Here is a 15,554-nt window from a genome sequence, read left to right as displayed (position 1 = left end):
AGGTGGGGGGATATATGGGAGGCAGGGTTTGAGGGTCGGCACAACATTGTGGGCTGAAGGGCCTGTAATGTGCTGTACTATTCTATGTTCTATGGGGAAGAGGCAGGTGGGTGGTTGTGAGTCCATGGTCAGATCAGCCATGATCTTAAAAAGAGCTTTTCTAAGTACCGGTATATAAAGGGTAAAAGAGAGGTGAAAGTACATATAGGACCGATACAAAATGACGTCGGAGACATTATAATGAAAGATGCAGAGATGGCAAAGGAACTAAATGTGTATTTTGCATCAGTCTTCACAGTGGAAGATATCTGCAGTAAACTGGACATTGAAGAGTATGAGGGGAGTCAATGTTCGTGCAGTGAAAATTACGACTGAGAAGGTGCTCAGGAAACTTAATGGTCTGAGGGTGGGTAAATCTCCGGACCTGATGGAATGCACCTTCGGGTTCTGAAGGAAGTAGCTGGAGAGATTGTGGAGGCATTAACGATGATCTTTCAAGAATCAATCGATTCTGGCATTGTACCGGATGACTAGAAAATTGCAAATGTTACTCCGTTATTTAAGAAGGGTGGGAGACAGCAGTAGGGAATCTATAGACCTGTTAGCCTGACATCAGTGATTGGGAAGTTGTTGGAATTGATTGTTAGGGATGAGATTACGGAGTACCTGGAGGCATATGATCAGATAGGCCAAAGCCAGTATGGTTTCCTGAAAGGAAAATCCTGCCTGACTAACCTACTGCAATTGTTTGAGGAAATTACAAGAAGGGTAGGCAAAGGAGATGCAGTAGACGTGGTGTACTTGGATTTTCAGAAGGCCTTTGACAAGGTGCCACACATGAGGCTGCTTAGCAAGACAAGAGTCCGTGGAACCGCAGAGCAGTTACTAGCATGGGTGGAGCATTGGCTAATCGGCAGAAAACAGAGCGTGGGAATAAATGGATTCTATTCTGGCTGGCTGCCGGATACCAGTGGAGTTCCACAGGGGTCGGTGTTGGGACCACTGCTTTTTATGATGTATGACAGTGATTTGGACTATGGTATTAATGGATTTGTGGCTAAGTTTGCCAATGATACATAGATAGGTGGAAGAACAGGTAGTGTTGAGGAAACAGAGAGCCTGCAGAGAGAGTTAGATAGTTTAGCAGAATGGGCAAAGAAGTGGCAAATTAAATACAATGTTGGAAAGTGTATGGTTATGCACTTTGGTGGCAGAAGTAAACATGCAGACTATTATTTAGATGGGAGAATTCAGAATGCAGAAATACAAAGGAACTTAGGAGTCCTTGTGCAAGATACCATAAAGATTAACCTCCAGGTTGAGTCGGTTGTGAAGAAGGCGAATGCAATGTTGGCATACATTTCTAGAGGTATAGAATATAAGAGCAGAGTTGTGATGTTGAGGCTCTATAAGGCACTCATGAGACCACACTTGGAGTATTGTGTGTAGTTTTGGGCTTCTTATTTTAGAAAGGATATACTGACATTGGAGAGGGTTCAGAGAAGATTCATGAGAATGATTCTGGAAATGAAAGGGTTTCCATATGAGGAATGTCTGGCAGCTCTTGGGCTGTATTCCCTGGAGTTCAGGAGAATGAGAGGGGATCTCATAGAAACATTCCGAATGTTAAAAGGCCTGAACAGATTAGATAAGTTATTTCCCATGTTAGGGGATTCTAGGACAAGAGGGCATGACTTCAGGATTGAAGGACTTCCTTTTAGAACTGAGATGTGGTGAAATTACTTTATTCGGAGGGTGTAAATCTGTGGAATTTGTTGCTCTGAGTGGCTGTGAAGGCCAAGTCATTGGGGTGCATTTAAGGCAGAGATAGATAGGTTATTGATTAGCCAGGGCATGAGGTGAAAGCAGGGGAGTGGGGATGACTGGAAGAATTGGATCAGCCCATGATTGAATGGCAGAGCAGACTCAGTGGGCCGAATGGCCTACTTTTGCTCCTATTTCTTTTGTTCTTGTGTACTTATCTTTAGATTTTGTTGGCTAATGCTCCTGAGAAATACCTTGGGGCATTGGTTGTGATAAAGGTGACTTGTATATTCCAGGGTACAAGCCAGGGTGGGAAGATTTGAAGAACTGGCTGTTGCCCACGCAGCAGGTTCCCCCTCTCCACATCACTGATGTAGTCCAAGGGAAGGGCAAGCGTTGATACAGCTTGGCACCAGTGTCGTCGCAGAGGTTGCCAGAGTGATGTTGTAAACAACATCAAACTGCCTTAGGGACCCCAGCTCTGGATTTCTTCCTCGGGGTTTACTCCCGAAGCCTTTCCCATGGGTGGGTGTGGCTGCAAGGCGAGGGAGGTTTAAAATCAGAGTTTACCTTCTCCTAGGCAGGCTGCCTTCCAAGGCTGATGAGCCCCACCTGCCCGACTTAGGAAAAAAAGACAAACAGTCACATAAAAAAATATAGCCCAAGTCCCTGAATGTCATATCCTTTAGATTGATGGTGCATGGAATGTTGTCATGGAGCCGTGTTTCTGGAAAAACAAGCCCACAGTAGTTCCTCATCATGTGCTAGTGCAGCTGCAGACAAACACAGTCCAGCTTGTTTTCCACCGAGGGAACATTGGAGGGAAGTACGGGAGAGATTAGCCCCCAACAGAGCATGGATGCCCGCTGCGCCTCACCGCCTCTAGTGTGTCCTCTGCTGGGCAGCTACAGCATGCGATCCCACAGCATGAGTGCCCAGACCGAGGTCACGCAGCTGCCCCACTGTTGGTCTTACCAATGAACCAGTGAATTGGCAGCATTATTCTTCAGTACCAAAGTCCAATCACAAATTACAATAGTGGCAACGTTACAAAAGATAATAAGCCTGACATTTGGGAGTATTTTTAAAAATCAACCAGAATGGTCAAAAAAGTTGATAGATGGCAAATAGAGATTCATTTTCTAGTAGTCATTTACAGGAAAATGAAGAAGTACAATAGAATTTAAGAAAAATTATACATAAGCAAAGACTGACAACAAATATACAAAAGAAGACAAAATGTGCAAATAAATAAAATAAAGAATACTGAGAACATGACTTGTTGATTCCTTGATAGTGAATCCATAGGTTGTGGAATCTGTTCAGAGTGAAGTTGATTGAAGTTATCCACACCAGTTCAGGAGCGTGATGGTTGAAGAGTATAATTGTTCCTGAACCTGATGATATGTGATGTAAGGCTCTTGTACCTCCTTCACGATGGCAGGAAGGCCTTGATGCTGCTTTCCTGTGATAGTGCTCCATGTAGATGTGCTCAGTGATGGGGAGGGCTTTAGCCCTGATGGATTTCTTGTAGGCTTTTCCATTTCTGGGCATTGGTGTTTCTGTACTAGGTTGTGATGTACTAGTCAGGATGCTCTCCATTGTGCATCTGTGGAAGTTTGTCAAAATTTTGACATGCCAAATCTGCACAAACTTCTAAGAAAGTAGAGGTGCATTGTTTGTAATGGCACTTATGTGCTGCATCCAGGACAGATCCTCTGCTATGCTAATACCGAGAAGTTTAAAGTTACTGGTGTTATCTAGGGAAAACGAGCAGCTTGCTCCAGATCAGTAAACAATCTGCTGGAGGTACTCAGTAAGTCCTACAATTGTCCACAAAATCTTTGTGAATCATCGAACTCTACAGCCTAGATTATCTTTGTGTAAAGCACCAGTGTATCAGTGGATCAGTTGTGCATTTATCCAAATTGGCACATTACACGAGTTGTATTTGAAATAACAGTTAGTCATTTTTTTTAATGTCAGTAATTTGTTAAAGTTGCCACAAAGCATGTGCTGATAGTTTACTTCTTTTTGCTGCTTTGGCTGGCTGGGCTTCTCAAATGCAGATTTCTTACTTGAGAAAATTGGCATTTCTGTTCTTGAATGAAATAATATGAGAAATATCAGAGTTCACACTCTGTGTTCTTTTCTTGCAGGTGGATACAAAGTATTTCAGAAGTTAAAGTCTTGTGCACTAAGGTAAAATAGTACAGTACACAGTTCAACATTCTGAATGTTCCTGCTGATGCAAAGTTGTTCAGTTTCCTGGTCACCAGTGAGAAGCTAGTCAGATTGTACCTGTTATTCCTTCTTTGTTTCAGATCATTAATAAAATAATTTATGTACGTGTAATTTTACTTACTTAGTGATACAGTACAGTAACAGGCCCTTCCAGTCCAACAAACCCAAGCCCATCCCCAATTATAGCCATGTGACCAATTAACATACAAACCTTACATTTTTTGTACTGTGGGAGGAAACCAGAGTGCCTGGAGTAAACACACGTGATCACGGAAAGAACATACCAACTCCTTATAGGCAGTGGCAGGAATTAAACACAGGTTGCTGCACTGTTATAGCATTACACTAACCACTGTGCTACTAATCAGCACATAGTTATTAAAATATTCTTCTTAAAAGTTCTTAAATACTGTTTTTAAATTTTGAAAAATTTAAAAAAATTTCAGCTATAAAAGTAGTTTTGAAATGCAAAAGGCACTGAAATTGCTGGAAATCTGAAATCGAAACAGGAAATGCTGGGAGGATGAGGTAGGCTCTATACAGAGAGAAACTGAGTGAATGTTTCAGGTCAAAGACTATTAATCAGGCCTGTTCTGTTGATGAATGCACGTCACACTAATTCATAAGGGTTATCATAGACTTGTTTAGTTGATGAATGCACATTACACTAATTGAGCTCTGACCAGCGACTAACTTACTTTCTTACTTACATCAGAAGTTTGCGAGGAGGGAATTTCACTGCCCAAGTAGAAAAAGGCGGCGGAGCACGGCAGCTTAATTGTGCTCTGACCAGCGACCGTTCCAAACATCAGAAATTTGCATGGAGGGGATTTCACTCCGGTTCACTGACCAAGCAGAAAAATGCAGCAGCAGATCACGGCAGCTCTGAACAATGACCAATCTGGACATCCAAAGTTTGAGAGGAGTGGATTTCACTCAGGTCCACTGACTTACTGAAAAAGGCAGCAGTGAATCGCAGCAGTGTAATTGAGCTCTGACAGTGACCGATCAGTGTTGGGATTGATTAGCAAGAGCAAATTAAAGTAAGGCGGGAAAGCGCAACAGTCATCATTGCAATAGCCGTCATCTGAATGGACAGAGACTGAGTGGTGAGGCTTTAGCTCTTCAAGGTTTCAGTCAGAGAAGGCAAAAAAAGTAAAAGCTCCTGTAAAGTTTTATTCCCTTCCTTTTTTATGTCTGCTCAGTTAAGACTCTAGAGATGCCAGGCATAGCAGAATACTGCTCTTGCAGGATGTGGGAAGGCAGGAAGAAATGACAACTACAACTGTGAGAAGTGCATCCAGCTGCAGCTTCTAACAGTTCGTGTTAAGGAGTTGGAACTGGAACTGGATGAACTCCGGATCACTTGGGAGACTGACGGGGTGATATATAGGACATACAGGAAGGTAGTTACACCCAGCGTGCAGGACACAGGAAAATACGTGACAGTTAGGAAGGGGAAAGGATTTAAGACCGTAAGATATAGTAGCAGACTTAGGCCATTTGGCCCATCGAGTATGCTCCACCATGTCATCATGGCTGATCCATTTTCTTCTCAGCCCCAATATCCTACTTTTCTTTCGTATCCCTTCATGCCCTGACTAATCAATAATCTATCAATCTCTGTCAATGACTTTGATAATAAATTTACTTTGACTTTGAGAAGGGGTAAGAAGGAGATGACGATGCTGTCTTTTGGCAATGCCCTGATGGATAATTCCAGGAAGATGTCCTTGTACAATGCAACAGGAATGCTGCACTGTCCAAGGTGCTGATCCTTGTCCCCGCCCTCCGAACTTACCAATATTCCATACTTCTAAGCTGAAGAAAAGCTGTGGGAATCCTTCCCATTGACCCAGGGGCAATATTTATCTGTCAAATAACAAAACTAATCTAGGTAATCTGGAGGCTGTCAGAGAAGCCAGTGCAGAGCACCGCTGTTGCCTGTAATGTATTATGTGAGTATTCGTAGGTCAGAGTGCGTATGACGTCAGAACGCGGGGGTTTTTGTAAAATGGAAGTCTGGTGAATAAACGTGTGTGTTTAATACTGCGGTGTCCGAGTCACATTAATCCGAGTCACATTAACGCTACATGGTGTCAGAAAAAAGCGGAAAGGAAAGGAAGAGAAGACACGTAAAAAGATGTCACAGTTACAGCCACCGTCGAGTTTAAGCCTACGAGGTAATATTGCTGAGAATTGGAAGGTTCGGCTCCAGCAGTTTGAGCTGTTTTACACCGTTAGTGGCGTAGATGACAAGACGGAGAAAGTGCAATGTGCTACGTTTCTGCATGTAGCAGGAGCAGAGGCAATAAAGGTTTGCAACAAGTTTGTCTTCCAAGAGGGTGAGCGAGATAAAATTGAAGTGTTGAAGCAAAAGTTTCAAGATTACTGTGAGCCGAGAAAAAACCTACCGTACATTCGACACATATTTTTTTACGAGGGCGCAAGGACCGACAGAGACTATAGATGCCTACGTAACAGATTTGAAGAACAAGGCAAAAAACTGTGAGTTCGGACAACTGCATGATTCTTTAATACGCGACAGGATTGTATGCGGCATGCGAGATGATCATGTGAGAGGCAGGCTGTTGAGAGAGGCCGAGCTTACATTGGAAAAGGCGATTGATATGTGCCGTGCTAGCGAGATCACATCGAGTCAGGTTAAAATGCTTAATGAAGAGACTGAAGTATACAAAATAAAAGCTGTGAAAACTGACAAGAGTAGGACAAAGCCAGCTCCACAGGATAATCAAAAGGAAGTTAACTGCAACAGATGTGGTTATAAACACGGATACAGAAAATGTCCAGCCTTTGGTAAGACATGCAAATTATGCAGAAAGAAAAATCACTTTGCAAAGATGTGCAAATCGCAGGAGCACGCAAGGAAAATGCATGCTGTGGAACAGAGTGAGGGCAACAGTGACATGTTCATTGGAACAATTGAAGTGGAACAGGAGGTCAGTGTTCCACTTCGAAAGCTACTAGAGAGCAACACTGAATGGCATTGGGAAGATGAACAAAAGAAAAGTTTTGACACATTGAAGCAGTTGGTTACCAATGCACCAGCACTCAAGTTCTATGATGTCGATAAACCGGTGACAATGTCTGTGGATGCCAATTCGGAGGGAATAGGAGCTGTTATACTGCAGGATGGGAGGCCTGTGGTGTATGGATCACGAGCACTTACAGACTGTCAACGCCAATATGCTCAAATCGAGAAGGAATTACTTGCCATAGTTTATGGGTGTGAGAAGTTCCACCAGTATGTATATGGCAAAGAAATCCAGGTTGAGAGTGATCACAAACCACTTGAGAGCATCTTCAAAAAGCCACTTCACCAAGCTCCTATGAGGCTGCAAAGGATGCTTCTCAGGCTACAGAGGTACACTCTCACAGTCACCTATAAGCCAGGAAAAGAACTGCACATCGCTGATGCTTTGAGCCATGCTTACCTCAAAGAGCAAAAGGAAGAGTTGCTAGGAAGAGAGCTGGAGGTCAACTGGGTTACACCTCAGCTACCCATCTCTGAGGAGAAGTTGAACAGTTCAGGAAAGCGACTGCAGATGATCCTGAAATGCAAATGCTAAGAGACATTACAATGAATGGATGGCCAACAGAAAGAAAAGATGTTCCAAAAGAAATACAGAAATACTGGACATTTAAAGAGGAAATCAGCTATGCATCAGGACTAATGTTCAAAGCGGCAAAACTCATCATACCAAACCAAATGAGACCGGAAATGCTCAACAGAATTCATGAGTCACACCTGGGGATAGTGAAATGTAAAGAAAGAGCAAGGGACATTCTCTATTGGCCAGGTATGTCAACTCAGATAGAGGACATTGTGTCTCAGTGTGCTGTCTGTAATGAAAACAAAAACAGCAATCCAAGAGAGCCTCTGCTTCCCCATCCACTCCCAGGAAGACCATGGGAGAAGATTGGCACAGATCTCTTTCGCTACAATGGTGCAGGATATCTGCTTTGTGTGGACTACTATTCAAAATATCCGGAGATCACCAAGTGACACATCCAGTCAAAGTGTCATTACCGCAATGAAGTCGACATTCACAAGACATGTTATTCCAGATATTGTCGTCAGTGACAATGGTCCACAATATGCCAGTGGTGAGTTTAGAGGGTTCTGAGAAAGCTGGGAATTTCAACATGTTACTTCCAGTCCTGGGCACGCTCAGTCTAATGGACAAGCAGAGAGAACTGTACAAACTGTGAAGAACATGCTCAAGAAGGCACACAGCAGCAACAGTGACCCGTACATTGCTCTGCTTGAATATCGCAACACACCGATTGAGGGTGTGGGGTTCTCTCCTGCACAGCTGTTGATGGGACGTCGTCTGAAGTCCAAGCTGCCAACATCCACAACTCTACTGACTCCTGAAGGTAATGCTCAAGTACATGACAAGCTAAAGTACAAGCAAATAAAGCAAAAGAGCTACTATGACAGACATACAAGACAGTTACCAGATCTGCATACAGGTGCAAATGTCAGAAGACAGAGAGGAGACACTTGGCAGCCAGCTGTGGTTGTGAACAGGCATCAGCAACCAAGATCCTTCATAGTTTGCACGCCGGATGGAAGAGTCTACAGGAGGAACAGGAAGCATCTGCTGAAGACAGGCAAGAGGGTGTTTCCACGTACAGATGCACAGAACATTTCCACAGATACAGACATGGAAACAAACGACACCAAGAGTGAGGGGCGCGACAGAACCCCACGATGCAATGACGGTGAAAGTTCAGCGCAGACAGACCGAGGTGGAAATGCAGACACAGAGGTTACTCAAGAGACTGACTCTGAAGGACAAACACAGTCACAGTTCTATCGCACAAGGTCTGGGAGACAAGTCAAACTTCCAGCTAGATACAGAGACTAGATCTACCTACAGTCTCGCACAGTTTGAGACAAAATCACACATGTTATAAGTTCCAAGGTGTGAAATAAAAGGTTTATTAGTTTATGTTAGTAAAAGAAAATATACTGCTGTTAGTATTGTAAGATACAATGTAAAATACAGTATTAGAAGTTAAGATTTATTTTTAGTTTATGTCATGGCTGTTGCAATGTAAGAAAGGCATACCTAGAGGCATTGTTTTGGTAATTCACAGTGTTGTTAAAAAAAACTTGAGAAGTGGGATGTAATGTATTGTGTGAGTATTCGTAGGTCAGAGTGCGTATGACGTCAGAACGCTGGGGTTTTTGTAAAATGGAAGTCTGGTGAATAAATGTGTGTGTTTAATACTGCGGTGTCCGAGTCACATTAACGCTACTTCCATACTTCCATACGTTCCATACTTCTAAGCTGAAGAAAAGCTGTGGGAATCCTTCCCATTGACCCAGGGGCAATATTTATCTGTCAAATAACAAAACTAATCTAGGTAATCTGGAGGCTGTCAGAGAAGCCAGTGCAGAGCACTGCTGTTGCCTACACCCCCAGCAACATTTACACCATTAGGGGCTTTTACCTAACAGAGGAAAGTCACAGCAATCAAGTCTCTGGCACTGAGTCTGCCTCTGTGACTCAGAAGGGAAGGAGAGATAAGAGGTATGCTGTGGTGATAGCGGTTTTGTTAGGGGTACGGACAGGAGGTTCTGTGGTCTAGAAGGAGATTCCTGGATGGTATGTTGCTTCCCAGGTGCCAGGGTCTGGAACATCTCGGATCGACTCTTCAGCATTCTTAAGAGGGAGAGTGAACAGCCAGAGGCTGTGATTCATGTAGGTACCAATGACATTGGGAGGACAAGTGATGGGGTTCTGCAAAGGGAGTTCAGGGAGATAGGTGCTGTTAAAGTACAGGACCTCCTGGGAATATGATCTCAGGATTGCTACTCATGTTGGGTCCTAATGAGGCCAAAACTAGGAAAGTTATACAAGCTAACACATGGCTTCAGGAGTTGGTGTAGGAGAGAGGGCATAAGATTTTTGGATCATCGTGCTCTTGTCCAGGGAAGATGGACCTATGCAGAAGGGATGGTTTGCACCTGAACTGGAGGGCGACTAATATCCAAGTGGGAAGGTTGTTAATGCTGCATGATAGGGTTTGAACAAGAATTACAGGGGGTGGGAATCAGAATGCCAGAGCAGTTAGTGGAGAGGTTGTGGAGACAGATGTTGGTAAGACCTCAGACAAAGTCAGGAATCAAAAGGTTGAGCATGGTGCGACTAGTGTCATGAGTTACGTATTTTTCAATGCAAGAAGTATTGTGGGAAAGGTGGAGGAGCTCAGGAAATATGACACTCTAGCCATTAGTGAGGCTTGGTTGCAGGAGGGGCAGAACCTGCCTGGAATCTGCAACCCATGCTCCCTGCGTGGTGGTAGGCAGATACATTAGAGATTTTTAAGAGACATTTAAATAGGCAATTAAATGTAAGGAAAACGGATATCGTTTAGGCAGAAGGGGTTAGTTTAGTTGGTCTTTTGATTAGTTCAGCACAACATTGTGGGCTGAAGGGCCTAATCCTATACTGTACTGACAAAGGTCAAATTTAATGTAAGAAATGTATACATCCTGAAATGGTTTTTTTCGGAAACATCCACAGAAACAGAGAAGGTCCCTAAAGAATGAATGACAGCTAAATGTGAGAACCCCAATGTCCCCCCCAACTCCCCCTCCTGCATGTAATTGGCAGCGAGCAACTATCCCCCCTCCCCCCACCAGCAAAAGAAAACGCGCTTCGGTACCATCACTAAGCCCAAGCGTGTGCTAAGCAATAGCAAAAACACAGACCAGAGTTACCCCAAAAGCTTTGCATAATCGACAAACCTCAGGTTCTCTCTCTTCCTGGCAAGGGAGAGGAAGGTGTTCCCCATTTTCATAGCGAGTGGGAGACATAACAAGAACCCGCTGGTTTACGATGTTAAAAGTCCGTTTCATCTGTAAGTTAGTAACTGGTAATCTGTATATCATTTTATATCAAGCTTACATTATGGAAATGTTTATTGTAGCAGAAATACCTGGATTTGTCATAAGGAATTAATTGATTATATTGGTGTGCTTGTGACCACCTTTGCTAATGGAAATACTAACATAGGAAGCTATTGAAGTTCTGTTTTTCTCTTTCAGTGAACTTGAGCAACAGTACCTCAGCTACCTTTACAGGTAAATATCATTGACTCCACACATTGGCTAAAAAATTTCCTATTTTGTGTATTGTTTCATAGAACATTACAGTACAGTACAAGCCCTTTGACCCACGATATTGTGCCGAGCTCTTAACCTGCTCCAAGATCAATCTAGACCTTCCCTCCTACATAACCCTCCATTTTTCTGTCATCCATGTGGCTATCTAAGAGTCTTTTCAATGTATCTGCCTCTATCACCACCCATGGCAGAGGCTTTTTCACACACCCACAGCTCTGTAAAAAAAACTGCCTTCCAATCACCTTAAAACTCTGCTTCCTCATATTAGCCATTTCCACCCTGGGAAAAAGTCTTTGGCTATCCACTATGCCTTTTATCATTTTCTAAATTTATTATCAAAATAGATATTTGTCTTGAGGTTCATTTTCTTGTAAGCTTACTCAATAAATCCAATAACCATAATCAAATCAATGAAAGACCACAACAGGGCAGACGACCAGTGTGCAAAAGACAACAAGCTGTGCAAATAAAAAACAGCAGAAACGACAATAATAAATAAATAAATAAGCAATAAATATTGAGAACATGAGATGAAGAGCCCTTGAAAGTGAGTCCATAGGTTGTGGGAACAGTTCAGTGATGGGGTGAGTGAGGTTGAGTGGTTATCCCCTTTGGTTCAAGAGCCTGATGGTTGAGGGGTTATAACTGTTCCTGAACCTGTTGGTGTAAGCCCTGAGGCTCCTGTCCCTCCTGTCCCTCCTTCCTGATGGTAGCAATGGGAGTCACTGATGATGGATGCTGTTTTCCTGTGACAGTGCTCCCTGTATATGTACTCAATGGTGGGGCGGGCTTTACCTGTGATGGACTGGGCCGTACAATTTTCCATATCAGAGTGTGAGTCAATATACTCTCCATCACACATCTGTAGAAGTTTTTCAAAGTTTTAGATGTCATGCCGAATCACAAACTCCTAAAGAAGTAGAAAGCCATGCTTTCTTCGTAATTGCTATTACATGCTGGACTCAGGATAGGACCAATGAAATGATCACACCAAGGACCCTCTCCATCTCTGATCCTCAGAAGAGGACTAGTTCATGGACCTCTGGTTTCCTCCTCCTGAGATCAGTAATCGGCTCTTTGATCTCACTGACATTGAATAAGGGATTCTTGTTGTGGCACCAGTCAGCCAGATTTTCAATCTTCCTCCTATATGCTGATTCGTCACTGCTTCAGATTCACCCTGTGGTGTCGTTAGCAAATTTGAATATGGCATTGGAGTTGTCCTTAGCCTTGCAGTCATAAGTGTCCAGCAGCACCGGAGGAGAGAAACAACTGGCTGACCATCAAAGCCAAGAACAAGGCCAACTTCACTGGGATTGTGTATCTTCCTCATTCTGTTCATTTCAGTAATCGCCATCAGTTCCTGACCCTAATTCTGAGATGATTTTATCATCAGATTTCATTGCTTAAGCATAGTTTAAATCACCCAATTTACAGAAGCCATTGACACTTGGCCCTCTGGTTTTCAATGTGTAGCATATTAAAAGTTTAAAGTAAAAATTAACAATGTACATACATGTCACCACGTACAACCCTGAGATTCTTTTTCCTGTGGGCATACTCAGCAAATCTGTAGAACAGTAACTGTAAACAGGATCAATGAACAACAAACTGTATATATGCAAATACAAGTAAATAGCAATAAATTACGAGAGGATGAAATAACTAGATAAAGATTCTTTAAAATGAGTCTATCAGTTGTTGGTTGTGGGCAGAGAGCCACATATCAATTAAACTGTTATGGGCAGGTAACTTGTACGCTGCTGTTTTCAAACTATTCATCATTTCTTTAGACTGGCTGAGTTCCTCCAGCATTTTGTGTGTTACCTGTTTTCAAGGTATTTTTGTGTAATTTCTGAGACTTATTCAGGAAAAATTCACATATTTATTCTTTTTAATAGTAGTTATTCTCTATATTGTGCTTTGTGAAATTTGTTACTTTATAACTTTGGAGGGGAAAACCCAGTGAAAAAGGGGACGAGCTCTCACAGCATATCATCTATCTTTATACAGAATTCTGCAAAAGTCTTAGGCCCATATCCAAGATGGCACTGGTGAAGCTCTGCAGCTGCTTGCTGGTGTCAAATAAAACAACTAAACACTTACATAAGACATAGGAACAGAAGTAGGCCATTCATCCCATCGGGTCTGCTCTGCCATTCAATTATGGGCTGATCCAATTCTTCCAGTCATCCCCACTCCCATGCTTTCTCCCCATACTCTTTGATGCCCTGGCTAATCAAGATCCTATTAAATGCAACCAATGATTTGGCCTCCACAGCCGCTTGTGGCAACAAATTCCACAGATTTACCACCCTCTGACTAAAGTCATTTCTCCACATCTCTGTTCTAAATGGATGTCCTTCAATCCTGGAGTCGTGCCCTCTTGTCCCAGACTCCCCTACCATGGGAAATAACTTTTCCATATCTAATTTGTTCAGGCCTTTTAACATTCAGAATGTTTCAATCAGATCCCCCCTCATTCTCCTGAACTCCAGGGAATACAGCCCAAAAGCTGCCAGATGTTCTTCATATGGTAACCCTTTCATTCCTGGAATCATTCTTGTGAATCCTCTCTGAACCCTCTCCAATGTCAATATATCCTTTGTAAAATAAGGAGCCCAAAACTGCACACAACACTCCAAGACTGCTCTCACAAGTGCCTTATAGAGCCTCAGCATCACATCCCTGCTCTTATATTCAATACCTCCAGAAATGAATGTCAACATTGCATTCGCCTTCTGCAACACCAGCTCAACCTGGAGGTTAGCCTTTAGGGTATCCTGCACCAGGACTCCCAAGACCCTTTGAATCTCTGCATTTTGAATGTTCTCCCCATCTAAATAATAGTCTGCCTGTTTATTTCTCCCAACAAAGTGCATGACCATACACTTTCCAACATTGTATTTCATTTTCCACTTCTTTACCCATTCCCCTAAACTATCTAAGTCTCTCAGAATCAGGTTTATTATCACCAGCATCTGACTTGAAATTTGTTAACTTAGCAGCAGCAGTTCAATGCAATACATAATCTAGCAGAGAGAGAGAAAAAAAATAATAATATTAATAATAAATAAACAAGTAAATCTATTAGATATGTTGAATAGGATTTTTAAAAAAACATCAAAAAACAGAAATACTCTATTGTTGGAAAAAGAGAGAGAGATACCGCTTCTACCTCTTCCAACGATTCTGAGTGAGGCACAGAGAGATCTGTATTTACTGACAATTACCTTTATTGTTCAAACTAACAAAAACGTGAATTCATACACTAAATACCTTGTGCGCACACCTGCTAAGTATCCCTGACTCTCCTGGATAGTCAAAGAATAGCAAAGGTATTACCCAGGCGGAGGAATTTACGCTGGCCAGGCGCTCCTTGTTCCTCGTGGTCCCGATTCACTCTCCATGTGCTTTACACAGGGTTCTTCTCGCTTGTATCTGCGATGGTTATTCTTCGAAGTTACCGCCCTCGGCACACACAAAGCATCCACTTTTATATCCATTGCTTATCAATTCAAATGTCGCATTCCCGTGTCATTGGCCGCAGGTCATGTGTCTGGCCTTTAACACCTGGTCATTGGTTCTGGTCCAAGCCAGCATCCATCTATTGTCCTCTTCCCATCAAGGGACAGTTGCTGACTCTTGACTCTTTGTTCTCAGTCGGCAATGAGCTTGAATCGCCTCAGGCATTCACAATCCTGCATGTTATAGCCAACCAAAGAACACCTCACAAATAACTCCTTATTTGGAAATGACCTCCAGTCCAGCAGATTACCTGAAGAGTCTTTGTGCCTTCTTTAAAACACTAATCAAGTCTAGCATGTCAAGCTCACAAAATGGAGAATCGAGTGTCTTCACAAAATGGCAGCCTCCATCCCCCAAGCACACGACTTGAACAAAGACTGCTTCCACTGTCCTTGATTCATTTGAATTCACTGATTTGAAGATTGTCATTCTTTCTGGCCAACACTATATTAAAAGAAAGTGAGGTAGTGTCCAAAGATTCAATGTCCATTTAGGAATCAGATGGCAGAAGGGAAGAAGCTATCCCTGAATCACTGAGTGTGTGCCTTCAGGCCTCTGTACATGTGAGAAAAGGGCATGCCCTGGGTGTTGGAGGTCCTTAGTAATGGAATCTGCCTTTCTGAGACATCAAAGATGTCCTGGATACTTTGTAGGCTAGTACCCAAGATGGAGCTGACTAGATTTACAACTTTATGCAGCTTCTTTCGGTCCTGTGCAGTAGCCCCTCCATACCAGACAGTGATGCAGCCTGTCAGAATGCTCTCCATGGTACAACTATAGAAATTTTTGAGTGTATTTGTTGATATGCTAAATATTTTCAAACTCCTAATAAAGTGTAGCCACTGTCTTGCTTCTT

At 42.7% G+C, this 15,554-nt stretch overlaps 1 protein-coding gene across 1 annotated transcript in view; it reads left to right on the top strand.

Annotated features, from left to right (window-relative positions):
* Positions 1-15,554, top strand: part of LOC140736325 (UDP-N-acetylglucosamine transporter TMEM241 homolog) — a 168,830-nt gene that overhangs the window by 53,193 nt on the left and 100,083 nt on the right. Inside the window, exons 9-10 of the mRNA XM_073062331.1 lie at positions 3,924-3,966; positions 11,093-11,128. Of these exons, the coding sequence (XP_072918432.1) occupies positions 3,924-3,966; positions 11,093-11,128 (79 nt within the window). The remainder of the gene's footprint in view (positions 1-3,923; positions 3,967-11,092; positions 11,129-15,554) is intronic.

Source organism: Hemitrygon akajei, chromosome 1, assembly GCF_048418815.1.
Source record: "Hemitrygon akajei chromosome 1, sHemAka1.3, whole genome shotgun sequence".
Classification (NCBI taxonomy): Eukaryota; Metazoa; Chordata; class Chondrichthyes; order Myliobatiformes; family Dasyatidae; genus Hemitrygon; species Hemitrygon akajei.
Note: the sequence above shows the minus strand (reverse complement) of the source record. Positions and strands in the feature narration are given on the sequence as shown.